Source organism: Alligator mississippiensis, chromosome 10, assembly GCF_030867095.1.
Source record: "Alligator mississippiensis isolate rAllMis1 chromosome 10, rAllMis1, whole genome shotgun sequence".
NCBI lineage: Eukaryota > Metazoa > Chordata > Crocodylia > Alligatoridae > Alligator > Alligator mississippiensis.
In genome coordinates this window covers 77,685,918-77,712,485 of record NC_081833.1, presented here as the reverse complement: position 1 = coordinate 77,712,485, position 26,568 = coordinate 77,685,918, and the positions used below count along the sequence as shown (strand labels likewise).

Genomic DNA, 26,568 nt, shown 5'->3' with positions numbered 1-26,568 from the left:
CTGGGAAGCGTAGTCCCCAGGATGCAGCCCCGCCCCGCCCAGCACGCGAGAAGGCAGCGGGCAGTTCAGCGCAGTTTAATCAGTGCCAGGGCCCAGCACGTCCGTGCCGCCCGCTCCCCCCGCACAGCCGGCACCCAGCCAGCCGCCGAGCCAAGGCTCCGTCCCACACGGCCTGGCTCAGCCGTCACACCGAGGTGCCCTCCTCTGCAGGGCTACAGGGAGCCTCCTTCTTATTGTCTTCAGGTTTCATCGCCGGGAACAGCAGCACTTCCTGCAGAGGAAGCAAACCCCGTCAGCCTCCCTGCCGCTCCACACCAGGAGAGCTGGCCCAAGACAGCCAGCGACAGACACTGACCGTCTGCACCGATCAGTTCCAGCTCTCGCTTCCTCCCTGCCTGCACAGGCCGTGCCATAACAAACAACCTGCAGCCGCAGGCCTCAGACCACTCCTCAAGTAGCTCACCCAGAAAAGGGCAGTCCTGGTTTGTACCATCACATCAAACCCCTCTGGCGTGGCACCCTAGTGTACCCTCATGAGACAAGAAGCTAGCGGCACTGCTGGGAAAAGGCCGTCGTGAAATGCACTTAAGAGACTGGATTCCCAGCCACGTGGTCTCCGCATTCAGGGCAGGTGATCAAGAACAAAGGTGTTTGTTCAATTCGCATTACAAAAAGAGCTTTTAACTGGAGAGTAACCTTACAAGGCTTCTCACTCTGTACCCCATTCCTATCAGCTGATCCATTATCTGCAATCCGCTTACCTTAATATTATTGGAGTCCGTAAGAAACATGGTGAGCCGATCTATGCCCATGCCCCAGCCCGCAGTAGGGGGGAGACCGTATTCCAGAGCAGTACAAAAGTTCTCATCAATGAACATGGCTTCGTCGTCACCCGCAGCTTTTGCCTAGAAAAGGAATGGACAAGGAGAGGAAAGTTTAGTATTGACCACAGTCCCGGAAATGCCGGCACTCCTATTAAATAAACAATATTCTTATTTTTTATTCCACTAAAGAGTGGAAAAAACTTATTCTACTCCAAGAAATCCAGATTGCTACAGTCCAATATTCTCTGTGTATCTGGAAAATTAAATCAGCCACAAATGAAGAGTCAGGAGGGAAGTCTCACCTCTCTCACCCCAAAATATCATTGTCTGAAGGATTCTAAATGCCAGACCTTAGACACTCACATGACGGCTTCCAACAGTCTAGTTCTAGCCAAGGTAAGAGTTTCTGAAACCGTGGCTCTGACACTCAGTCTGCACATGACTGCTGTCGGCATGTCTGTAGAAATGCAGGGGCGGGGAGCCTCCACAGGCAGCATTCACATAAATCAACAGAAGAAAGGATTGCAACAACCATCTTTTACCTGCAATGTATTTTATTATATAAACTTGTAAACACTTCCTCTCCTAATCAGCACCATTCTAGACTGATGATCACACCACAGTGGCAGTTGCTTACGTGGAAGATGTGCTGGAAGAATTTTGATAAACCAACTGTCTAATGCAATTAGTATTTGTTGGTTTTGGAAACTGCTAATGACCTCTTTTTGTTTTCCTTATTTACACCCTTTCCTGTGTTTTGCTCCAAGTTCCCCCCCTAACCCTGCTGCATCACATCTCCCTCCCACTGAAGTTCCTTTCATGCAGGAGGGATGCTATCCCTTTGGAGGTATGTAGTTGTGTACATGAACTGGGTAACTATACACATGACTGACCAATAAAAGCTATAGTATTAAGAGTATGTGGCATCTTTCCTTCCTGAATGCTGCTGAATGCCACAGTAAAGCCAGGAACAGCCACTGCATTTGTCCCTAGATGAGCTGTGCGCTTACGTTTGTTCCAGAACAGAAATATCCAGGAATTGATGTGCAATACCATTTTAGCATCATTAAATCAATGGCAGAAACCCAGGTTAACTGTGCAGATGCAATTTGTAGCATCTGGGATAAACTGTTGGTATTTCTTATCCCAGGGATTTATCCCAGGGCAACAGACATGGACATCTGAATGACTCCACTTTGTCCCATGATAAAATCGTTTGTTCCAGGACTAATGTGACATCTGTTTGTAGTCCAATATACCTGGGTAGTAGTTTAGTTAATGCATACGGTCCGTATTTGTCTTTGATATTTGTACACTCCTCCTACTTGTCAGGATACCTATGGATTAGAACAGACCCTTGTAGATCTGGCTGCAACATCTACATTAAAAACATGGTATGGCTCTCTACATGATTAGGCTGAACCCCCTTGGTAGAGATTCACCCACAGAAATCTGGTACTGCATGTCTGCAAATCAAGTCAGTCCAAAAATATAAATCAATTCCATGTTTATGAGTCAATATTAAAACCAAAATAACTTTTCTAGACATGAGATTTTATTTAACCAAGTACCTATATTCACTGCTAAGAAACTTGAAAGTACAGCATTTCATGTCTATATAACTGCATTTGTACAAGCAAGTTGCGTATCTCATTTTGAGAGACAAAAACAAAGGACAAAGCAATTTTTTAACTACTTTTTGAGACTAATAGTCTACAGTTTCCCCTTGTTCTGTTTATCAATATCTTATATTGATAGTAGGAGGAAAGAGTCCAAACTAGAAACTGATAACAATGCTTTGCTAAGATTTGTTTATGCAAAATTAATTTAAAAGAGGAAGGGAGCAAAGTTTAAATATAAGATATCAGTTAGATATATGAGCACAGTAGGAAGCCCTTGCTTTTAGAGGATTAACATCCCACACTCAACAATATGAATGAATGAATGAATGAATGACAGAGCTGTAATATTTTACAAGTCTACATTAGGCTCACTTTACCAAGAGATGCATTTTCAGTAGATTTCTTACCTTGGCTTGATTTTCAAAAAGCTGCCGCTGCCAGAAGGGATCATTGAGCTCAGTGTAAGCATTGCACACTTCCTTCTTCATCACAAAGAGTTCAAAGCGTTCTGTCAACCCCTGCTGAGAGCGATGCCTGTGTAAAGGATACTAGTCAACAGCAAGCCAGAAATTAATAGCAAAACAGGGGCACACAGTCAGAAGAGAGGTTCACATTGACATGGACAAGCCATAAAACTACACACCAGTCAATGCAAGTACACATTTTTTCTAGATTTTATGCCCAACGCCAGTGATTACCAAACTTTTTGGACCACCAGCCAGCTGCCAAACCTCACTCTCTTTGGGACTCCCATACTTCCTCATCAAGCTTCTAACTGAAAGTGTACGTGCACTAGGGAGGTGGGGTGCAATTCCTGTGCTATTCAGAGTCTTGGACCAGCTTTGCCACTGCCTTAAGCAACAAGTACCATGTCTAAGGTACCATGACCTAGGCTAGAGAGAGACTTCACAAACTGCCCAGGGTCAAATAATTCCTTTTCAGAGATGATTTTTCTAATGGGGAGAAAAAGGGCTGTACTTCATGTGGTTTCACATTCTTACCATTTGGCCAGAGGGCTCATGATCTGGGGGTGATCACAGATGAAGGTTGGGTTGATACATGTGACTTCCAGAAACTCACCTACAAGCTAAGAAATGAGAGGAGAGACATTGAGTCAAAGCTCCCCACCCCTTTTTTTTTTTAAACCAGCGCACTACCCCAAATCAGTATCTCCATTTCCCTTTTCAATAACAAAGGAAGTACCATAACACTGAGAAGTCGCGCTATGGGAGTACATCAAGGGCTTGGTGAGCAACTGTTCACCAGGGCACCCGAGGGGAAAACTAGGAGTAGTGGCCACAAACTCCTGGAAGACCAATTTAGGCTCAACATTAGGAAAAATTTCTTCACAGTCATGGTGTCCAGACTGTGGAATAAGCTCCCTCCAGAAGTGGTGCAATCACCTACCCTGGAAATCTTCAAGAGGAGACCAGACAGACACCTTGCTGGGGTCACCTGACCCAGCCTTACAATCTATGAATCTATATTTAAAGCCATCTCGTGACAAAGTTTCCATGCACAAGCCTGGCATCCTGCTTGGAGAAATACCAGCCTAATGCAGACTATATGAAACACATTATCATTCAGAGTTCATCCAGCTCAATATCAGAACCTAAACCTAACATGGTTATCATGAGGAACTCCTGATATTAGAATTTAACTCCAGTTTAGACACCTGAAGCACAAGCCACCAAACAAAAGCTATAAGAAACCCACCTATCAGACAGTTTCATGTAGAAGAGGTGAGAAAGGAGGCAGAACACAGAGATGGATCCTGTGCTTATAGATTTGCTTAACCATGTGGACTGACATTAATCAATTAACACTGTTCTCCCCACGCAGGCAGAGTGCAGAGGGATCTTTTGGCACTTCACAAAGCTGAAGATCATTTCTTCAACCATTTTCCTCATGACTTACACCAGAGCTGTAACTGGTTTAGAACTGGTCAGCACTGATCCTGACTGGAAGGAGTTTGACTGCAAGGTTAAAAGGCAAATGAGACAAGCCATCTCCTTCCTTCAGCTCATATCATTATAAAATCTGAACCAAGAAGCTTACACAGGCCGGGATCTGCTTCCAATTCAATTAATGGAAAATTTGAACAGTGTAAGATCAATTGCATAGTCCAGAGCTCACCTTTCCCCTGGTGCTCACATGTTCTCCTGAGTGCACAGGCATTACCATGCTGGATCAGACCAGGAGTCCATCTAGCCCAAGGGCCAACTCTTTCACAGCAAGGTGCCAAAGACCCAGCAGAAGGTTGTTTTTACTAGTAAAATGCACCCAGGCTAAGTTTCCTTCCAAGCCCCCTGGTTTAAAGATGGCTTCCTGCCCCTTTCTGAACTCACGGGGGTTGTTGGCACTCTGTGTTTAGTCCTCCCCATTGTTATTATGGATGATCCCACTACTAACGCACTCATTACAGTGCGTTCCAGGGAAATTGATAGGAAATTGCAATTTTTTTAATCCTTCCTACTGTTGGCCCCAATCATATATTGTGGCAATAAGATTGCAAGCTGTGTGTTAAAATACTTCCTTTTATTGATATTACATTTTCTGCCTTTCAGCATATGGCATGTCCCATATAGCCACCACAGGTGCATCCCCATGAGCACATGCATGCAGAGGCGTGCATTTCCTGCAGGACACAGCAGTGGCACAAGTATGTGCTACTACTATTTGTCCTCAGGCATGCCCCTACACACATACTCTGGCGTGTGACAGTGACCCAGCTGAGGCCAGGACCCGTGCTTGTCCCAGCAGCCTTACCTCAAGTGCTAGGGGTCTCCAGGGGCAGCGGAAGTGCAGAAATGGCTGCTCAGAGTGTGGCTCTGGCTGACCAGGCTCTCTTCCTGGTAGCGCACATTACCGCCACATTTTTCAGTGGTGGCTTTTTTGACACCAGGATCTCCCAGTGACAAAAACCCACTGTGCTGCAAATTAGCAGTGCAGCGAATGCTTGTACACATGCCATGTGAAGTCTGTGGTACCTCAAATTGCTTTTCGGCACTGCAAACCATACGTGCGCGCTCATAGGGACGTGCCCCTCAACTCTGTGAGAAACACATTGCTAAAAAGAGGAGATTCTCTTCACAGGTGTTGCTTCAGAGAAACTCCATACAATGGAGATTGTCACCACTTACCTTATCAAGAAGTCTTGCTGTGGTTCTGGGAGGCGGACACTCAACACCTCTCTCCACACAAACTGCATCAAAGAACTTGCGAGTTTCTGTTTTCACAATACACAGATATTAGACAACTGGTCCACATAGCCAACTCTTCTCCCCATCTGCCCCCACAGGACGACTTGGGCATACTGGAGAACTAAAGGGCTTATTGATATTTTCTATTTGCTAATATCACACTGGGAAAAAACAGTTCAAGTTGTGGCTTCGGCATTAGACGAATATTATTTATTGCTCTCACTCAAACTTGAAATAACATATCCCTTACTCCAGATACTCTGATAATTGTTATAAACAATCCTACACACAGCCAGAGCAGGCTACAGCCAGTCTCAGTATATTAAAGACTCTCCTTTCCAGATCCTACAAACACCAAAAGCCTACATAACCACACAGTCCCACATACCCAGTCCAATAGAGTTTTGCAAAATGCCCTAAGTGTCAACAGATTTGACAATTCCAGGAGTTAGGAGGAGGTGACAAGTCTTCAAGGAGGACATCAGTCAGACTTGTTGCTCAGTCAGAGTTCCAAGTTAAGCTCCTGTGCTGGCCACAGCAGCAGCAGTGCCACGCAGTGAAAATGCAGTTCTCAAGTGGACAGGCCAAACTACTTTGGACTAACAAAACCAAAACAAAACAGCTGAAAAGCAACCAATGCAAAGCAGGGAGCACTAGTGTCACATGATATTTTTCACTTAAGAAAACCACACTGTTCACTTCCTTTAGTTTTCACACACAGTTAAGGTGTATCGCCATGCAGCAACATTACTGCCCGGTCAAAAATGAACTCTCCCCCCCGTCCCAGCATATATTAAGACGCTAACTCCAGCAATAAGTGGCAGATACATCCTCAGTAAAGGAGACAATTTAATTTCACAGTTGCTCCTCCTAAACCATGATGACCAGATTGAATTTGCCCTCACTGATGTCATAACCTAAAAGAGCCTTCAAAGCAGGCTTTAGGACAAATAAAATGGAGCTATGATGCTAGGTGTCAAAGTACAGAAACACTCTGGACAAGCCTCACTCTCTGATCTTCCCAAGAACACAAGTACTCCCTAAAGAGAAAGACAAATGTGGCACTGTACAGAATTTCACAAGAAGCTATAGGTCAAAGTACATTCTCAAATCTCAAGAGAACAGTAGTACTGAAAAGCAGCACAAGCTAGCTTCATTCAAACTCACAAGTGTGCTATCTCCACCTTACAATAAAGTGTATTGAAGTTAACTGATAGATAAACTATTAGCACTGACTGGACAGTTAGGAGTCTTTGGCCCATGCTGGCAAAGGGAACTGATGGCACACAAAGCCTTATTAACTGACCTTCACTCTCAAAATTATTCATTGCAGGAAGTTTCTCTCCTAAGACTTTCTCCAGTTCAGAAATCATGCTGACTCTCCGGAAAGGCGGGGTGAAATCTATCTCGCAGGCCTGGCTATCCAGGCCATCTGGGTGATAAGTGACTTTGTAACTTCCAGTAATATGCTTCACCATTCCTACAAGAAAAAAGGTGAAATGCAAACTGACACCATGCTATCTGATGCCATCTCATCTCAATCTTATTGTCCTTTGATTAATGGTGGGTTAGGTCACCTGAAAGGAGATTCTCTGTGATTTCCATCAGGTCATGATAGTCTGCGTAAGCCATGTAAAATTCACAAGTTGTGAACTCAGGATTATGAGTCAAATCGATTCCTTCATTCCGGAACTGACGCCCAATCTCGTACACTCTGTCCATGCCTCCAACAACCAACATCTAAACCAAAAGAAATCCAAATAATCACAAAAGGCTTCTGAAATGAAGTAAAGACAGCTCTGGGTAACACAAAGCCTGCATTCCATAGCTACTCAGGGAAATACTGAGGAAACAGCAGCTCTAAACAAACCTAGTGAAGACCAGTCCAATCACTCAGACAGTCACTATTCCCAAACCATAAACACCAGTTTCCCACTCACTCCTTTATCCATGTTTCATCCTAACTAGCTTGCATTTATCACCCTAATGAGTTTCTTGTCCTTTAGTCTAATCCTGCCTTCAAAAATATCTTCTACATTTAGGAATAAGACACTTAATCAACAAGAGGCTCCTGCCTCACCTTGTGATAGAGTTCAGGAGCAATTCTCATGTACAAGTTCATGTCCAATTCATTATGATAGGTGATGAAAGGTTTAGCCACTGCCCCGCCTGGAACAATGTTCATCATGGGAGTTTCGATCTGGTGAAAAAACAAACACGTGCATTAAAAAAAAGCTCCAATGTTTCTACTCTCCTGTCTCACATACATCACACACCACCACTCCTCACGGGACTGCTGTACCAATAAAGCATACTGTGCCAATACAACAAACCCCCAAGGCAACCCCACCCCAAGGTAAGCCAAGGCAACAAACCCCCTGGCTCAAATGTGAATTCTTTTCATTCCATTTATCCTTTCATAATCCTGCACTGAGACTAAAATTAGAAGGATTTGAAGATTAGAAGGAACTGTTCTCAAATAACAAGTTGTTTTACATAAATCCACTAGAAGCTTCAGTGATTCACTAGATAAAGTGATTACAAAGACTAAACATGGTTGAGTAAATAAGAGATTACTATTTTGAGAATAGAAGTGGAAGCAAATGTGGAAGAGCCAGGAAGTAAAACAAGACATTTTCTGCTACGTCCCTTTCTGCTGTGCCTTACAAATTTCATAGATTTCATAGACATTAGGGCTGGAAGGGACCTCGGAAGATCATCAAGTCCAGCCCCCTGCCCAAAGGGCAGGAAGTCATCTGGGGTCATAGGATCCCAGCAAGATAAGTATCCAGTTTGCTCTTGAAGGTGTTCAATGTAGGCGCTTGAACCACCTCCGGTGGCAGGTTGTTCCAGACCTTGGGGGCTCGGACAGTAAAGAAATTCTTCCTTATGTCCAGCCTGAAACGGTCTTGTAGTAGTTTATGACCATTCGACCTAGTCGTCATCCCTTGGGGCACTCTGGTGAACAAACGTTCCCCCAGATACTGGTGGTCACCCCCGATAAACTTATAGGTGGCCATAAATCAATCTTTGCTTTATGTAAACTAGCGTGTATGCACTGTCTAAAGAAAAAACCTGTTTGTTCCATTCTCAATGGTGTTATTCACCAAGGATTAATCCTGGAAGAAGGTAACAAGGAGAAGGTATACTGGATAACTTGAACTGCTACCGCAATGGGAATCTGGTGGATGAGGCAGCCCCCTCTTCCCCAACTCCCCAGATTGCCCTGGCTCCAAAAGTGTAGCAGACTAAAAAATGAACTATACTTCTTTACACACTTTGCCTTTTACGGCTCTGCACAAAGCCAGCAATGTACATGTGTCAAAGTAAAAATGTACGCTCCTCGCACTTACATCCATATAAAGAATACAGCCCTGGGTAGAGGGCAGGATAGCATGTATGCTCAGAGTTGAAGGTCTAAGTGTGAAGTACACAGCGAGAAATATATTACCCAGCCTTACCTCAAGAAAGCCCAGCTCATCCAGGAAGCTCCGAAGGTATGTGATGATCTTTGCACGGGTTATGAACTTCTGCCTCACAGAGTCATTCAGAATTAAATCCAAGTATCGCTGACGATATCTAGTTTCCTAAAAAAGGACAAATAATTTTAGAATAATGCAGGTTAAACTTAAAGTTCAAATGGGGAAATATTAAAAACTGATAAGTCTTCATGCCACATGAAGACAAAAGGGTCATAAAATCAGATCCATGTCTCAGCTATCAATTTAGCTCTAACACTAAGAGTGGTAGATGGGAGTGGGGTGGGGGAGTTACCTTGTCTTTGAGCCCGAAGTGAAGGTGAGGCAACATGTGCAGGCAGGGAGACAAGAGAGTGATTTCATAGGGAATAATACTCAGCTCCCCTTTTTTTGTCTTGCCAGGATTCCCCTGAACCCCAATGATGTCCCCACGACGCAATTTGTTATTAACATGGACATAGTCTTCCTCAGATTTGTAGAACCTGCAATTATTTAACAAATTTAAGCAAATCTGTTCCAAGATCCACAACCTCAGCTTTGCTCATCAAGGCTCTCCACCTTCCAAAATACTTAGTGCAGAGTTAGTGGCTAACCCAGGAACCAGAAAGTACTCCACTGAGTTCTACACCACCCAGCTATAAATTTGGAAGCTCAGACTAGCTAAAGAGGAGTCATCTTTTTGACCCGCTCCCCCCAAAAAGCAGTTTAATTTAAAATGCAATTATAACATTCTTATCTACCTGGAATTTGCCATGACTTGCAACTTGACTCCCTCTCCACGAAGATCATAAAAGATGAGTTTCCCTCCAGAAGCTCGTTTTGCATGAATTCGACCTAAAAGCCCAAAGGTTAAAACAAGTCAAAATCAGCAAATGTTTCATGTCCTCAATATAAACACATCCCCATGGCAAAGCCATGGCACAGCATAATCACAACCACAGGCATTGCTTCTAAGCTCATCGGTTGCTCAGCAAGAGGACTAAGATAATTGAGGTCTCAATGTTAACCTCATTTTACAAAAGTTCTTAAACATAGCGACCTTATAGCTCCTCACCCAAGACCAGGGCTCTGTTGTCAGGTGCTCTGAAGCAATAAATACCCTTGGACTTCAAATACTTAACCCTTAATACAGTCCAACCCTGCTACATCCCCAAGACCATGGGGAAGTAAAGTGCAGAATCCAGAGTTGTGGAGATATCCACATGAGTCTCCAAGAACGAGTCCCAAGAAAGTCTTACCTGCCACCGTTAATGTGATGTCCGTCAGGTGATCCCCTGCCTGCAGATGGCTGTACCTTTCTATGAAGTCCGTGAGAGATACATCTACATGGAACTTGTGTGGATAAGGATCTTCATGCGTGCCTTTCAGCTGCTGGATTGCCTGGCTGCGAATCTTGTAATATTGCTGTCATCAGATATAAACAAGGACCAAAAACGTTTGTTAAAGACTGAAGGAATTTTGCAATTCATAAACTACAAAAAAAGCAGCCGTATTTGATTTCCATGGATGTATTTGATCACAAAAATTAGTCTGCACCTGAGGTAATGAAGACTTGTCCACCTAAAGAGGAAATTTGTTTGGCAGTATGTTCAGAGAAAGGCTGAAGGCACAGCTGGAGCCTAAATTAAGAGATAAGCAGCACGATGCTGCAAAAAGGAGTTTCATGACTTTACATAGTTACCAACCAAACTCTCCTAGTACTCTCTCCATCAAGCCACTTTCTACAGGAATATTAGAGACCTTGGTTTTATAAGATACTTGTGGGTTCACCGTCCAGAGCTGAAACAAGACCTTATTGACACACTGCTCAACACTCCTTTTATAAGATAAATCCCATCCCTGCACTAGTTCCTCCACAGTAAAAGAGGAGCTGTGCACTTCACCCAGGGATCAAATCCCTCATTCAGCTGAAATTATCAGCATTAACCTGGATTTTGCAGCCACCTGTGCAACTGGAATATATGTATTTTTTATGCTTCAAAACGAGGAGCCATTTAACAGGCAAAAATCTCTAACACTGAAAGTTACTTCCTTCCTCAACAGCGAGCAGGTAAACCAAACACTCATTTGAAACAGCTCCTGGAAGAGAAACAGGACCAGTCACAGCTCGTTACCAGTCTGATTCTCCAAACACAGCACGGTTAGAAATCAAGTAGGAAGCAGCAAGACTGATTCTCACAGCTACAACAGGCGAGCAACTCACATTTGGATCCACGCTTTCCTCATCGGTGCCAAGGCCATTCTCGGGGCCTGGGGCCAAGGCGGGCTTGTTCGGGTGCTTTTCACTTTGCTGTTTTTGCTTTGCTTCCTTCTCAGCTACTTTCTTCTCTGCCTTCAACCGTCTCTTCAGCTCACTGCGAAAGGAAACGAAACGCTTGGCTGAAGCCTTTTCAAAATAAACCTACCTCCGCTGGGCTTCACGGGAGGAGACTCTCCAGGGAACAGTGGCCAGGCACTGCCTGCATCGGTCTCAGGCCCCACCAGTGTTACCTCTCGCCGGCCTCCTGCGACAGAAGAGGCGTTAGCCCCGTTCCACAACTCAGGGGGGCAGTGCCGGAGAAAAGATAAAATAAGCCTGTGGCACTTGTACCTGCAAGCGCAGCCGACGCGCGGCTGGGGCTCCCCCACGCGAAGAGAGCTGGAGGGCAAAGAGCCCCAGGTCGCACCACCCGGGCGCTGCGACCCCTGCTGCGGCACCGGGCTCTTCCCGCGCGCGAGGCGCCAGCGCCCGCGACGCCCGGAGACGCCCCCGCCCCCCCGCAGCGAGCCGCACCCGCCCGCGCCGCGCCGGGCCGGGCCGGGGGCACCGACCTGCTGTGGCCGTGGCGGGCCCGGGCACGGCCGAGGCCAAGGCGCAGCAGCCGCGCGGCCGCCGGGCGCAGCAGCATGATGGGCCCGCCCCGCGCGCGCCCCGCGCTCACTTTTTGCTGAGGCGGGTCTCGACCTCCAACGCGCCGCCCGCGGGAGCCTCGCCCAGTGCCGCCATCTTCCCGCGCGGAGACGGGCGTGGAGCGCTTCCGGGGCACCGCCGCCGCTTCCGGGGCACCGGCCACGCGCGGGGGCTGCCGGGAGGAGGCTCCTGATAGGCCGCGGCAGGAGCGGCGGGGCGGAGCGGTGATGGCGGGGCCGGGGCCGGTGGTAGGGCCGGGGCGGTCGCGGACGCTGTTCGTGCGGGAGGACGGCAGCGCCGTGCGCTTCTACCTGCGGCCCGGCCCGGCCAAGCTGCGCCTGGCGCCCCTAGTGCTGGCGGGCGGCGGGCGGCTGTGCCGGGTGCAGGAGCCGGGCGCCGTGCTACTGGCCGAGCCCGGCCCGGGCCCCGGCCCCGGCCCCGGCCCCGGCCCCGGCTTCGTGTCCACGCAGTACGTGGAGGACTGCGTGCGCCAGAACCGCCGCCTGCCGCTCGAGCCCTACCGCCTGCCGGGCCCGGACCCGGGCCCGGGCCGTGCCGCGCCGACGGGCGGCGGGCGCCTGGCGTTCACGGCGGCGGAGGACGAGGCGGTGCTGCGCTACGTGCGGGCGCGGGCCGGGGCCGGGGCCGGGGCCGCGCTCTGGAAGGAGATGGAGCGCGCGGGCGTGACGCGCCACTCGTGGCAATCCATGCGCGACCGCTACCGCCGCCGCCTGCGGCCGCCCCCCGGCACCGGTGAGCTCGGCCGTGCCCTCCGCGGGGCAGGGGCAGCGCTAGTGCTGGGCACGGCCGCCCGGCTCCACGCGGGTGCTGAGACAGGCCCGTGCCCTGCTGCGGGCGCCAGGGCATGGGGCAGGCGCTGAGGAGCGGGGGGGCGGGGGCATGTCCAGTATGAGCTGCGGGCAGGGCAGGGGGGTGTAGGCTCGTCCCCTGGCTCCGGGACACGGGGCTGCCACTTAGTGATGGGGCCGGCTGAGACGGCACGGGGAAACTCGCGGTGAGCCGCGGCCTGAGCCCAGGCCCCGCAGCGGAACAGATTAAATGTTTGTGTTTGTCCCCTTTGTGTCCTGCCCTTCAGGCCCCTCGTTTCCTTTCTAGTCAGCCAGTTTCTTCCGAATGCCCAGCTGTCAGAAATGGCCCTGCGTGTCCCTGGATTCACCATCTTTAGCAGCACGAGGACAGGAGTCAGAGGGAAGGAAGCAGAGTGCCTCTTTTCCCAGCCCTACGAAGTGGCAGGTTATCAGAGTCCCGACATCCCACATCCTCCTGCCTGCTACATGCAACTGAAACTAAGCCTAGGATGAAGGTGCCGTTTCAGAAGGCAGAGCAGAGATGTACTTTCATAGACTAGCTAAATAAGACGTGTATACATAGAGAGCGAGCGCAAGCTCTTGTGAATTGAGCTTGTGCTCTGTGTGTAGATCTGATTTAGTGAGTGTGTAAAGGTACATTTCTACCCTGCTTTGACTAGCATGGCCAGCGACCTCTCAATGACATTTCAGTCATGCAGCAGGTGCCAATGTGATCTGTCTTTAACAGAGCTGTTCGGGAAAGCAGCAACTGCAATACAAGAGAAAATTAGAAGCCGCACGGAAAAAGGGGGCAGACTTTTCAAGGCAGCGAGCCGAGAATTTGAAAGCGATGAGGTATGTGCTTCTGTCAGCTGTGTACATTTAAAGAGGAAAATAAACCACTGCCTTTAGTGGCAAAAATCTAAATGCACTTTCCAAATTTATCATTGATTAAACTACAGGTACAACCAGGCAGTTTATTTCCAAGTAGTTAATAAAGTGGCCATCTTTGCTACTGCACTAAACTGTCCGCACTTTAAGCTATGCAGTGCTAGATGAAGCATGTAAAGGGGCATGGCCATATTACACACAGCTACTTTGGATTACAGCTCGCTGTGGTGCATCAGGTCACAGGAACGTGAATGAGTTGTCCGTGTTTCTTCCCCCCCCCAGTTTGATTCTTGTCCAGAAACACTTTGAGGAACATAAGTGTAAATAAAAATAGCTCAGCAGTGAATGGTCATCTCAGCCTCAAGTGGCTGTCTGAGCAAGCAGGGGGGTTCAGTTACTCTTGCCAGCAAGTGCTCCTTAAGGAGAGAGCTGCAAAACACAATGACAGTACGAAACTGATGTCTCTCCCATCAGGTCTGGCTTATGTGCATACTTGCCTCATGCCTTCCCATTTTTTGATGTACACATAGTGTTTTGTCCCCCCTGTTGATTATGGAATTTTATTGTGTGTGATAATTGCACTGAGCACTTAAACGTCCCTCAGAAAGGTTCATGGCTTTGCTCTAGACTTAATAGAACTTCTTCAAGGAATAGTGCGTGTGACTGACTTCTACTGGAATTACCCCAATTCTCACTCTTGTTCCTAGTCTAAAAGTGAGACCTCAGACCTCCCAGAAGAAATTCCTGGTGAAGACAAACAGATGATGTCCCCTGAGAAAGCAGGCCCTAGCCAGAAAATGGACCTGAATGATTCTGAGTCGCCTCCAGCAGCTGCTGCTCGGGACTCCCCTACCCCTGAAACTCAGCCACAAGGGGAGGAAAAGCCTGCGAGCCCTGGCCCTGCTCCCACCCAGGTGGCAGATGCAGTTAAAGCAATAAAGTACTGCATGGAAGAGCTCAGTATGGACCTGTTGACTGTCACACAAGCTTTTTTGAAAAACAGTGGGGAAGTGGAAGCCACCATGTGCTTTTTGAAGACCAGCCAGCGCTTGGATGGGCATCCCATATGGAGCAGAGAAGATGATTTAGAGTTGCAAAAAGATGATGAAAATGTCAGAAGCAAACTAATAGCAAAGTTTGGAGCTGAGAATGTAGCTAGACGGGTTGCATTCAGGAGGACTTAGATGACAAGTTGTGGACGTGATTCAAGGAGTTGGGGCTGTTCCAGGAGAGGAGGGAAAGATTTACCTGAGCTTCACAGAAGGAAGATCTGTAGGAGCAGCCTTTGGCAACTGCAGAGAATAATTGCCTAAGATTTCATGCTATGTAGGAAAAAGTCTTGCATTGTTCAAAATGACAAGGTCTCTTTGTAAAACTTTTTGTCTTTCTGATCCTTTTTATGGGCTTCCACTTGTATACAAGGCTTAGTTTTGCATTAGGTTTGTGATGAGTACAGTGATGGGTAAGGCTGAAAAATAAACTGGAGAGATCCTCCATCTGGCCAGAGCCAAGTGTTGGGCACCAGAAAATCTGCCTTCAGGTGCCTCGTGTTCCTCATCCACCAGCAAGGGGAGGAACTTGCCTGTACTACTGCATGGAGAGAGCATCAGGAGGAAGATAGCAGAGCCTGCTCCTGCATTTTAGCTTTCTCAGTTGCACTGCTGGACCTGGAAAAAGTTCCTTCTCTGTAAGAGCAGAAATGGCACAATTCTTGTACCTGGAAAGGTCCCTTGTGCTCGCTCCAGGTCAAAGTAAACAGGGTCTTGAGACTGATGCAGGACAAAGCAAGAGGCACGTGGATCCTCCTACAGTGCTTCCTCTTCAGCTGTGTTGTCTTACATGTGCACGTGCCAAAGTCTCACCAATATGTTCCATCCAGCCCCTGTGAGTCCTTCCAGTAAACAGCAAGAGGGTCCAGCTGTCTAATAACAGGGTCTAAGCTCATCCTAGCCAATCTTGTGTGGTTTCTTTCACCTTTGGTAGCTACCAGGCCACAGGCAGCAGGTATTTCTGCAATTACAAAGTGTGCGCTTTCTTGACAGAGGATAACATAATGTGTGATTGTAAGTTTTTCTCCCTGCTAGTGCAGGGGTGCTGCTGGGAAGGACTTGTTTGTTTCAAACATCAAATTACCAGGTGTCAAAATCATGTTCTGATTAGGATCTTAATGTACATATTTGGACAATCACTCTCTTGGGTTTATAGTTATTTACAGCACTTGAAAACTGGGATTAAATCATCTTTTGTTGGAATGAAAACTGGTTTCTTGCTACCACCATTTTAATTTTATTAATATTTTATATGTAAGCGGTCTCAGCCTAGCTTACCAGTTTTGTTGGTTTTTTGTTTTTGTTTTTTTTTTGGGGGGGGGGGGTGTAATTAAACTTGTAAATTCATAGCAAAAGGTTACTTTTTTTTTAAATTCGGTAATGGGAAGCAGAGAGAGGTTCACTCTGTCAGGCTTTTGACATACGTGTGACTAATAAAATGCCAGTGACTGGTGTTCAGCTCTACAGAGTGCTTAAAAACCTGTCTCTTAGTAAAAAGCAAACGAATGATGACGCAGATGCTAAATTTACACTCCTCAAACTGGTTCCTCAAGGTTTTTGAGCAAGAATAGACAAGTGCTTAACTGGAGGCCCCATGGTCTTAAAGTAAATAAGGTAGAATGATTAAAAAGAGTTAGACCTTTTCTGGGAATAGTAGCTTGTGTACCCAGATAGGTTTACAATTCAGAGCTATGAAGGATCAGCATTAAGAAAATAAGATCTGTCACATGCTGTAGGTGAGAACTCTGCTCCCTTCAGCTTAGTATCGCATATCTAGTGAAATGCATTATGGCATTACATGGTCAATGTGAAGGTCTCACAAGAGAACATACGCGCTCTGGAATTAAGAATGAGGATTGGCAAGAAGCCAGGCAGGAGGACAGCAGAGGCATTGCAATCTACTTTTCTTTCTGCCTTGTCAGTTTGAATGTCTTACTTGCATGTTCTCGTGGGCTATGAATCAACTCTACGATTCAAACTATTTAGTCTTTGTACAGTACATTTCACCTTTTATAGTAGGTACAAAACTTCCTGATGCTGCCTTGAAGGGATGTTTTTCACCCAATCCTGCATATAACCCTTTGCCTTCCACCTGTTCAAAACCTGATCCCAAAGAGGCACTGCTTAAAACCAGCAGCTTGCTACTCTGGGACTTCTGAGCATGCACTCTGGTCTGCTTGCATTCCCTAGGGACCCTGAATACAAATGTCTAATTTGGGCTCTTTAAGAAACAACCAACGGACTACTAAAACAGGTGGGGATCGGTGGTCCTGGTTTTTCCCCGACTCGGGAGATATTTCAATGCCCTGAGGAGTTGTGGGATTTCAGAAAGCAGCAGCCCAAAACCTCAATATTTGGCACCTTGGGCCAGTTTATTGGATGCCTTTCTAAAGACACCCAGAAGGTCCTGTCCAACAAAGCAGCCCTGTACTGGAGAAAACAGAATAAGCTTGTCCAGAGCTTGCACCACCCAATGGACTCCTACCTACTGCATAAACATCATTTGCAAGGCTTAGTGTAAAGGACCTGCACATGCTCAGAAACAAGCTGGATGCACTGATACAAGAGGGCCCATCAGCAGGACCTCACTGGGACTCTTCCCTTTTAACTGAAGTAACAAGTGCCTGCCCCAGGCTCATGTAGGAAACAATCAGCTGGATTCACAAAGGGAGGTAAAGCACTCTGCTACCCGCAGCTGGGGGTGAGGTGCAGACCAGCATGTACAAGGAGAGTTTGAGGTCTGAGAATGGGAGTTGTAACAGCCAGCATGCCAAATGGGGAGCCCTCCCAGCCAGCCAACGGAAACAGTGCTGCCCCTCTTGAGGATCTAAGCATAAGAGATGATCAAGTTTCTCCATGAATCTAGCTCCTGACCAGACAATACCATTGGGTCAGTATTATCCACATAATACTGATGGTGACATGGAGGCTCAGGCCTCAGGTATAGTCAGTGCTGGGGCAAGGAGCAGACCCCAGGATTTCCCAGTTCACTGTTCTGACACTAGTGCAGGAAGATTAAACAGGCTTAAGCTTAAAGTTGAAACTTTAAAAACTCCACAAGCAGCATTCAGATAGTCCTGGTGAGGAATATAGTATATTACCCATGAGCAGACCAAGGTAGTTAGGTATGCATCTCTTACTTAATCTATAAGGTCAGAACCAGAAGCAGTATGTGCGCCTGGGAGCAGTGCTGCACCCTGCTATCCAGTTCTGCCCAGCAGCATGTTAACCTGTGCAAGTGCCCACCACACACATGCATTGCTTCCAGCTGCAGAGCTACCATATATGGTATTAGCTCAGGTAGCTCAGCAGCACTGCCTCCCGTAGTTGAGGCACACCCTGGGAAATGCATGTTGCTCTCCACACCCAGTGATTTTCAGGTGGTTTTAGCCTTGGTAAAAGATGGAGGATTTGTTGTCTTAGTTCTTGGTTATATACCACGGGGAAAGAGTGGCTGTGCAGGTTTCACAGTTACCAATACAGCTCTGGAAAGCCCACCCTTGGCTGAGAGAAGGTCAGTTTACTTTCAGGTTGTCTACATTCACCCAGGCTGGTAGGCCTTCCAGAGTGCTTCAGTTTCTCTCCAGCCTTGCTTAGCTTGTGTGGCTGTTTCCTCTGCTTCTTTTGCCATGTTCCTGCTCACTCTCATGGCTCAGTAAGAATGTTCAGGTTTCAATACTGCTACATCCACGCCCATCACTCCGAGCTTTCTCACCAGGAAAAGGCAAGGTGAATTAGCAAAGGGACTAACCACAATAGATAGATAGATAGATAGATCTACCCTGCCTTCTTCACACTAACAAAGCTAGCTGTGTGTCTCACAATTAAGACAGACAAGCTTAAGCCTCACAGGAAAAACCACCCAGCAACATGAAAGAGGTCAGATCTAGACTGGACAGACTTCTTTTGTGTCTGTGGGTTCCGGTGAAATGTGCAGCGTCCACTGGCTCCAGGTGCTTCCAGGCCTGTATTGCCACCATTCCCAGGGCCTCTGACCTTCATGTACGGGAACTTGATTGACAGCATCAGTAACTCAGCAAAAGGCAAAGGTGACAAGTAGTTGCAAAGTTACTGTCAAGAAACACCCTGAAGTGCTATAATAAAATACTAACTATCCATAAGCTAGCAGGGTTATGAGGCTTACCAGTGACTGCACCTACGCAGCGATTATAGTCACATGTGTCTGATCAGAACATTTATAATTGAGTGCGCAAGGGAGATTCTAGTCATCTCATGCAGATCAGCTCACCCTAGAAAAGTCCCTCTCTCCTGCCTCTTCTCAACCACCCCCTGCCCTGGCTACATCTCTCGTTACATCTATGGCGGAGCTGGCTACCCTGGACTGCTGCAGGTCTGTGGATAACCAGTTTGGTGCGGACAGATGGATTCTGGGATCCATAGCCAATGTCTACAACTAGGAAGCATGCCCATAAGCATCACCAACCTTAGGGCAGGAGACAGCAGGGCTGCTAAGTGCTCACATCCACAACACACGTGGCAAGAGTAGAGAAGCAGCCTGCAAACCCACATGTTATTTTGTGGGTTAATGACTTGTAACATAGCTTGAAATTGCCTGTGGTAATTGTCTTCTATGCTTAAAGGGTGCCGGGACTGCTAATGTGCACAGGACACCTTGATTCTGAACTTGCAGGCCATGGGGGGTGGAGTGGTGCTTTTGCCTCCTGAATTTTGTAGCCATTAAACATGACTGCTCATTAATTGGGGGTCAAGGGCTGTGCCATTCCAGATGATTTGTGCTGCACTGGCAGGGCCATGGTCTCTCCTCTTAGTATTACTGGCCAGGCAGCAGCAAGAGGCTGAACAAAGAACAGCATTGTTCATTCAAGACTTCATTAAACTCTTGAATGAACAATAACTTAACAAGCATGCAAGTCAGACCTGCGGGGTGGCAGCAATAAATAAGTACAGAACAATGTGCACACCACCCAGTGTGCCACGTACACTGCCATGCACTCTACAGGGCAGCTGAAAGGCAAAAGGGGAATGCAGCAGGCAGCTGCCTGTATTCTGCCTTGTCCTCTTTTCTCCTCCCACCATGTGCTCCCATGGTGAGGTGTGCTACAAGTGTGCAGAGAGAGGAGACTACATGGCCTGTTGTTCTCTTCACAGTTCCCATCCCAGAGGACAGTGGCCCATCCAGCTCCCATGTTTCTGGTAGCACACAGGACACACTGGAGAAGCAGCAACTTGCTATGCAAGCCCCTGCTGCCTCACTACAAATGCAGAGACTTGCTGTAAAATGAAGGGAGCATGTAGTACTGTAGCAGAAAGCCCCCTTTTCCTCTTGCTTGCATTTGCTCTCCCCTCTTTGGATATGTTTCTCTTTTTCTACCTTTTCTTCCTTCCTTTCTCTTTCACGTTAAGATAAGGAATTGTGTTTTAAAATTTGTGTGTGTGCATTTTGTATCTCCCCTTGTAGTTTGGTATTTTTATCTATTTGTGTGCCATGGCATTTGTAGCTTATATTTTATACTCCTCACCTTTCAACTAAATGTGTTCAGTTTCATAAGTAAGTTATACATGTAACAATGTTAACAAGGGCAGGAATCAAATTGCCCTTCCCTGTATCAGGCTGGCCCCTGAAAGAAGCAAGTGAATCAGTGATTGAATGTGTAACACGGTAGCAGACAGTAATTAACATGTGGGAAACTGCAGATCAACCAAGGGAAGAACTCAATAGAAGACAATGTAACAACCGGGAAATCTCTAACCCTCACTGGTCAAGGGCTAGAAGCCCTGGCCTGAGTTAATCAACGCCGGGGACCAACTTTTGGGCTGAATATCTCCAAATCGACCACTCCCAAAGCCCTATTCAAAATTCATCAACGGACTCCCAAACCTGCATGTACATGCAGACGACCCCTGGGGCTGACAGATGCCATCCAGTAGCCACTGAGGGGGGGAAGTCCCACGAGGGTCAATGACCCCTGGATTGGGCAAATCTGAAAACTGGGGAGTCACCAAAGTCTGCTAAGGACAGATAAAAAGCAGTGAAAAGTGACCCTCAGTGGTGCCCTCTTGATCTCCAACTTGACCAGCACCTGACCTGTCCAGCCAGAAGGACCAGCCGGCGACCCCCTTCTGGAAGATAACACCACGCTGAAAGAAGCCTCAACGACAGACTTCAGCACCTGTAGGATAGGTATACCTGACTCTTGTAGCTTGCTACTGTGTGTGTGTGTGTGTGTGTGTGTGTGTGTGTGTGTAAGGACCAGCCCCAAAGTTTATGATTTAACTCATTACAGTGTTTCAATCCGCCTAATAAACCAGAATTTTAAGGATCCCGAGTTGGACATTTGTAGCCAACAGTACATAACAACATTGTGCAAAGGGACCTCCCCTGCACCAGCATCAGAGCTGCCCCTGCCTCGCTGTCTGCCAATGCCTGCATCAAGGTGTCATTCACCAGCAATTCGGTTGTGAAAGTTTGTCTGTCTGTGAAAGAGAAGCAGAAACGTCCAGAGAAACTGAGACAAGATCCAGAAACAGGAGAGCCAAGAATAGGATGGGAACAGGTCTCAGCATTGTTGGGCTATCTGCTGACTGGGAAGGGGCTTGGAACCAAGAGCCAGACCCTGTCTTAAGTTGCTCCTTTCCTGCTATGCTCCACTGACAAAACCGTGAGTGTTCTTTGTTAATAAGTAGGATTAGGTCAAGGAAACACCTATGTCCCCCATCAGTTTTCCACCTGGTGGAATAACCCGCAAGACCCTGCACTCACTGCCCACCTAAGCCATCCCTCCTCATTCCGGATGAGGGCAGCACAGATATCACATGCACACACATCAGACCCTCAGGAAAATTACTGCTCCTTAACAAGGGAAAAAATCAGTCCTACACCTTTACTCTGCTCTCAGCTGAGATAAATAAAGTGAGTTCAACCCAATCACTTTTCTCTGTGCCAAAGCACTGCTGTCTCACCAACCTGAGTGATCTCTATTACCAAAAGCACCTCTGTTCTCCCCATCTGATCATCGTTCTCTTCACCAAAGCACTGCAACCAGAGAGGGAGGTATAAGACTTAAATGAGTGCCCCTGGAAGCTGGCAGTCTAAGACCAAGTCTCACATGTCATTAAGCTGCTGCACATGGACTGGGTTCTGCAGTTTGGACTCAGAATCAGACATTCCAGCAGCACACGTACAGGGATATGTCTGTGATCCTCTGATCACACCATGAAGGTAACAAGTACTTCTACCCTTCCCAGCACCACACAAAAGATGGCTTCTTGGTCTCTCATTTCTCCATCACTAAACATTTTTGGAGGATTAGTACCAGCCTCACAGCACTTAGAAACCTCTCTCATGGACCAGGACTCCAAGGTGCTTAAGGTTGAAGGGAAAAAAGGGTCCCTACCCAGACAGCTTCCGATTTAAATGCAAAGAAGAGGAACCAGATGGGGCACAAGCGTGAGAGCAGAAGGAACAATGAGATGATGCTGGTCAGCATGATGGGCAGAGGGCTGGTATCTCGGCCTGCTGCTGTGCTGCAGATGCATTGCTGGTCTGTCACTTTGAGTGAGGATCAGGGACTAACCAGAGGACTTTGCTAAAATCTCAAGTCACCATAATATGCATGTGTGAGTGCGTGTGCATGTATATTGTTATCTTCTCATGGCTGGACTTTAGCCAACATGCAGAATGGCTGTCATCTCCAGGCCCTGGCTCCCAGGAGTGGAGAGATCCACTGAATACACGCCTGCTGCCTATAACCTGTGGGCTCATCACACCCTCTCCTCCTTTTAAGATGCAGCACACACACAGCCACCAGGGCCCCTGCTATAAATATCGTGTCCTTTTTCAGTTCAACCTCAATCCCTTCATCTGCCATTTGCAACACACGCAAGTTCTCCTCCTTCCAGCTAAACATGCTTCTACTTCTGTCTTACAGCTTTACCTTCAACTCCTGCTCTTAAGGAAGAAGGAACTCGGAGCAAAAGCATCTCCAGTGGAAACTCCTCTGTCTAGACACTCCTGATGCAACAGCACCGTGTCATCCAACCACACTGGCCTTCCTATCAACGTAACAATCTTAATGATGTTTTTGGTTTTCTAGTTCTTTTTCTATGGATTCATGCTTAAAGCTCTCACTAAAAACTTCCCAGAATGAAGGTAGTAACACAGCAGCTACATGCTCAAATTTTCTGCAATCATATTAGCAGTGAAGATCCTACCTCATGGATCCAGCAGGTGGGCTTCATGTTTCCTCCTTCCCTGGTGCTGTGTGAGGCGCTGGCTTCAACCAGTACGGACAGATGGATTTTCTCAGGGCTAGACATGATATGGGATGGGGGACAAAGGGAAACCACATGCACCTACCTGAGTGAAACCACACTTCTGAACTGGCTCTGGTATGGAGCACCCGCCTCCAAACACATTGGGGAAAAAGTCACTCATGTCCCTGCCACATTTCTGACTTGCTGGACTGTGGTGAACACGTTAGTCAGTAAAATGAAACCTGAGGCCCCACAGAGTTGAACATGCCCTGGCACATGAATCAGCTGAACAGGAAAGTCTCTTGCTCTGCTGTTTCCTTCCTCCCCCACTCCCAGAAGCACTGGCATCCATCATTCCCCTCTGTCTGCACCCAGCAGCACTCCTCTGGCTCCACACAGCTTTTCCCATAGCAGATAAGCCATCCCCACCCCAACTATCCCAGTTCTGCTGTGCCTGTACCATAGGCAAGTCTGGGTTGCAGCAGAAGCCTTTCCTGTTCTGATATCTGTACCACACTTAGTGCTACGTGACCTGGGCACCTTCTGAACATCCTCCTGCATGTATTCACCTCTGCCTTCACCTTGTATTAACACACCTCAGGCATTTCACTATGAATAAACCTTCTCTCACAGGGGCTGCTTCCTCAGACTTGAACACTGTCTTTGAGATCTCTTGGGGGGAAAATGACTTATTTCGGAAAGTTAGAAGACTGGGGATTAATTATCGGGACAAAATTGGTTCACATATCCCAGGAATTAACCACAATATTCCAACCCAGAGAGAAATGAGTTCTCTTTTATTAGTTCAGCCAGGGCTGTTCTGTTGCTTTTCCAGTACAACACCGGGGGGGAAGTGAACACAGATCCTTTGCAACATTACCACCAATGCTGATCACCCAGGTACAGAGCACGGATCAGAAAAAGAAAAGATCAGCAAAAAGCTCCACAACCTCAGAACGTCCCAACCACACAGGTGCCCTAATAAGAGAGATCACCCACAAGAATTCTTGCCTGCTGCAAAACTTGCCTCAAATCCAGTTTCTCTCTCCTTTGGCATTAAGGTAACAGAGGCTAGTAGATGCTCACTGTGAGTGACATTCGCTCGTGCCTCCCAGTCTCTAGGAATACAGCTCCTGCCTCCAGTTCTGTTGCTGTTTAATGGTGGCTTTGTTGGGATCCTACTTTGCCATCTGGTCCTGCTCCTTTGGAGTTCTGTCCACCCTAATCTGCACTTTTTCGGAGTTCTGTCCCACCCAAACCAAAGACTGTCAGGAGAACAAGGGTCTGTGTTACTCCATAGGGCTGGGCTGCCCAGGGAACTGCAGTCACTGGTCTAGACTGGGTCATGTGGAAAGTGAACAGTGGGGAAGGAGATCAACAGTGGGGAAGGAGATCAGCAATGGGCACAGGGCCTGCCACTCTGCTCTTTCCCAGGGTCCTTTGCTACCCCCTCCACATGCATGTACACATGCACCACTCACCCACCCTCCCACTCGGTCCTGTTGCAGAGCTGCGCATTCTGTGGGTCTCAGCTGGCCAGAGCTGGGGGTGACTTTTCTGTCCTCAGCTCCTGTTTCTGCCTGGTAGGGGGATGCTGAGAAAGCAAGAGGTCCAGTGTCATGTCCTTCTGCTCCTCCTCTGATGCCAGCAATCGATAGCCTAGCAGCTCCATGGCATCCTTGCACACCTGTTGCAGCTTTTGTATTTTGTGGAAGGGCAGGGACTTCCTCCAAGCCTGAGAGACATTCACTGCATTTCTGGAGCCGATGTCAAAGGCCCCTGCCCCCAGCCCTTTCCCATGGGTGACGTTGTACACCCACCTCTGCAGTTTTGGCAGGAAGCCGAGTTCTGCAAACTTGTAGAGCTCTGCAGCCTTTTCCAGGGGATCTTTGACAATATCTTCATAGCGCACCAGCATATAGCGGCCCTGGAGAGAGCTGGGGAGAGCCTGGCTGCCTTCTGTATAAATCTGGATGTGGCTTTTGCAGATTTCCTGCATCACATTATAAGGGCCCATTTCTCCCTGGTTGTTCTCAGGCCCTACCACAATGTCACTGTCACGTACCAGATCAGGCGCAACCTTCTCACGGGATAGAAATACAGCCCGAGGGTCACGGACCAGGTGGATGATTCTGATATTCAGTGAGGGGTCACTGAGAAGTGGATAGAGAACCTTCAGGTCAAAGAACCGGACCTCCTTGAGGACAACATGGCTATAAAGCCTGCAAGCCTGCTCCACCGTGCTGAATGGGTATTTGCTACAGACAGTCCTGCAGTGAGACTTGGCAATTATGTCACTGTGCTGGAAGACATCACATGCAGGTGGGGAGCACAGGGCCCGGCTAGTCTCCCACTGAAATAAATCAGACTTTTTCCTCCCCCTAGGCATGTATGCATCAAACACAGACATGTCACACTGGAAAACAGACCTGACTAGGTCACGCACTGCCATGTGTAAGCTGTGGGCAGTATTCTGATGCATTGTAGTCCACACATGCCAGGCAGGCTCCATCAGATAGAAGACATCAGGATGCTGGCTGAAGAGCTGGCCAGTGAAGGAAGACCCCGATCGCCAGGAGGAGAGGATCAGGATGTGCACTCGGGACTGCTTCTCTTGCTGCAGGGAACTGCTTCTTTGAGGCACAAGGAGGAAGAAGTGGACAAGAGCCACAGCTTGAACTGCCACAATCACCCCGACCACCACCTTGCTAAATGTCAGCATGGTGATTGGGAGCCTAAGGAGACAGAGAGAGAGAGAATTCATCCTCGTTACTTGGTCAGCAAATACACAGAGAACTCATGAATCCGGAGCAGCACAGGCTGGAGACAGAAAACAGCATCACTTATGCTCTGGGTACAGAGAAGTCTGTGTGGCCATTAGTGACTTTCAGATGGCAAATTCAAACTGGTGAACACAGATAAAAGGATACAGGGTAGAAACCTCAGTAATGACGCAGAAATAGTTTATTAGCCATTACAACGTATCTGCAACTTTACTGCATTTTTTGAGATACCCAGAACTATTTTTATGCCCAGGCAGCTTGGAGAACATAACATGCATTATTTCTAATAGCGAATGCAAGCTAGAAAGCCAATCAATTTCAACCCAATTAGTTTACTGATGAATATAAAAGTCAAAAATCAATCCACAATAAAGTATGTTACCAGTCCTTGGTCTGTTGTGACACTGCAACAATACAAAGGAACAAGTTCAATGCAGGACTTCACACAATCCTGCAACATCTAATTCTAGAGGGTTAGAAACTTCTCATGCACTTGCCCCAAAAGCAGCAAAAAGACCACAATAGCTCACACACAAACCATCCAGGCCTGAGAAAAGAAAGGAAATACATCCTAAGCCATTTTTAAACACAGCTGACAGGGTCAGTTGTATAGGGTTTAGCTAGCACTTCAATGTAAGTGGCTGGGCTGGTTTAGTCAGGGATGCTCCTGCCTTGAGCAAGGGGCTGGACTACATGATCTTATGAGGTCTGTTCCAGCCCCACTTTCCTCTGAGCCTATGATCCTATAAGTGACCATGTATCGCAGGAGCTCGGTACACAAAA

At 47.5% G+C, this 26,568-nt stretch overlaps 3 protein-coding genes across 5 annotated transcripts; 1 reads left to right on the top strand and 2 right to left on the bottom strand.

The window, feature by feature from the left end:
* Positions 1 to 59: 59 nt before the first annotated feature.
* KARS1 (lysyl-tRNA synthetase 1) lies at positions 60 to 12,134 on the bottom strand. 2 transcript variants are annotated; one of them, XM_059714034.1, is made up of 14 exons: positions 12,050 to 12,134; positions 11,332 to 11,482; positions 10,367 to 10,532; positions 9,869 to 9,962; positions 9,424 to 9,610; positions 9,111 to 9,236; positions 7,730 to 7,849; positions 7,227 to 7,389; positions 6,956 to 7,129; positions 5,590 to 5,675; positions 3,448 to 3,533; positions 2,854 to 2,980; positions 762 to 905; positions 60 to 271 (listed from the first exon to the last, which is right to left on the bottom strand). In XM_059714034.1, the coding sequence occupies exons 1-14, from the start codon at positions 12,112 to 12,114 to the stop codon at positions 185 to 187; spliced, it is 1,776 nt and encodes a 591-aa protein (XP_059570017.1). In that variant the 5' UTR covers positions 12,115 to 12,134; the 3' UTR covers positions 60 to 184. The 2 variants fall into 2 exon arrangements, with proteins under 2 accessions (XP_059570017.1, XP_059570016.1); XM_059714033.1 differs by lacking the exon at positions 12,050 to 12,134 and adding an exon at positions 11,940 to 12,043.
* An 89-nt stretch (positions 12,135 to 12,223) lies between these two features.
* Positions 12,224 to 16,231, top strand: TERF2IP (TERF2 interacting protein). 2 transcript variants are annotated; one of them, XM_059714039.1, is made up of 4 exons: positions 12,225 to 12,771; positions 13,135 to 13,272; positions 13,576 to 13,682; positions 14,426 to 16,231. In XM_059714039.1, the coding sequence occupies exons 1-4, from the start codon at positions 12,246 to 12,248 to the stop codon at positions 14,900 to 14,902; spliced, it is 1,248 nt and encodes a 415-aa protein (XP_059570022.1). In that variant the 5' UTR covers positions 12,225 to 12,245; the 3' UTR covers positions 14,903 to 16,231. The 2 variants fall into 2 exon arrangements, with proteins under 2 accessions (XP_059570021.1, XP_059570022.1); XM_059714038.1 differs by lacking the exon at positions 13,135 to 13,272 and having other exon boundaries at positions 12,224 to 12,771.
* Positions 16,232 to 23,782: 7,551 nt separating this feature from the next.
* Positions 23,783 to 26,335, bottom strand: CHST4 (carbohydrate sulfotransferase 4). The gene has a single exon (XM_019483723.2). It carries the CDS (start codon positions 25,764 to 25,766, stop codon positions 24,531 to 24,533), a length of 1,236 nt encoding a protein of 411 aa, XP_019339268.2. The 5' UTR covers positions 25,767 to 26,335; the 3' UTR covers positions 23,783 to 24,530.
* Between the last annotated feature and the right edge of the window lie 233 nt (positions 26,336 to 26,568).

Coding starts and splice junctions, on each gene's coding strand:
- KARS1 (XM_059714033.1), bottom strand. CDS start 12,016: ATGCTGCTGCGCCCGGCGGCCGCGCGGCTGCTGCGCCTTGGCCTCGGC. Junction 11,483..11,939: donor GCCCGCCACGGCCACAGCAG/GTCGGTGCCCCC, acceptor TTCCTTTCGCAG/TGAGCTGAAGAGACGGTTGA. Junction 7,130..7,226: donor CACAGAGAATCTCCTTTCAG/GTGACCTAACCC, acceptor TTTTTCTTGTAG/GAATGGTGAAGCATATTACT.
- TERF2IP (XM_059714039.1), top strand. CDS start 12,246: ATGGCGGGGCCGGGGCCGGTGGTAGGGCCGGGGCGGTCGCGGACGCTG. Junction 12,772..13,134: donor GCGGCCGCCCCCCGGCACCG/GTGAGCTCGGCC, acceptor TTTCCTTTCTAG/TCAGCCAGTTTCTTCCGAAT. Junction 13,683..14,425: donor GAGAATTTGAAAGCGATGAG/GTATGTGCTTCT, acceptor TCTTGTTCCTAG/TCTAAAAGTGAGACCTCAGA.
- CHST4 (XM_019483723.2), bottom strand. CDS start 25,766: ATGAATTCTCTCTCTCTCTGTCTCCTTAGGCTCCCAATCACCATGCTG.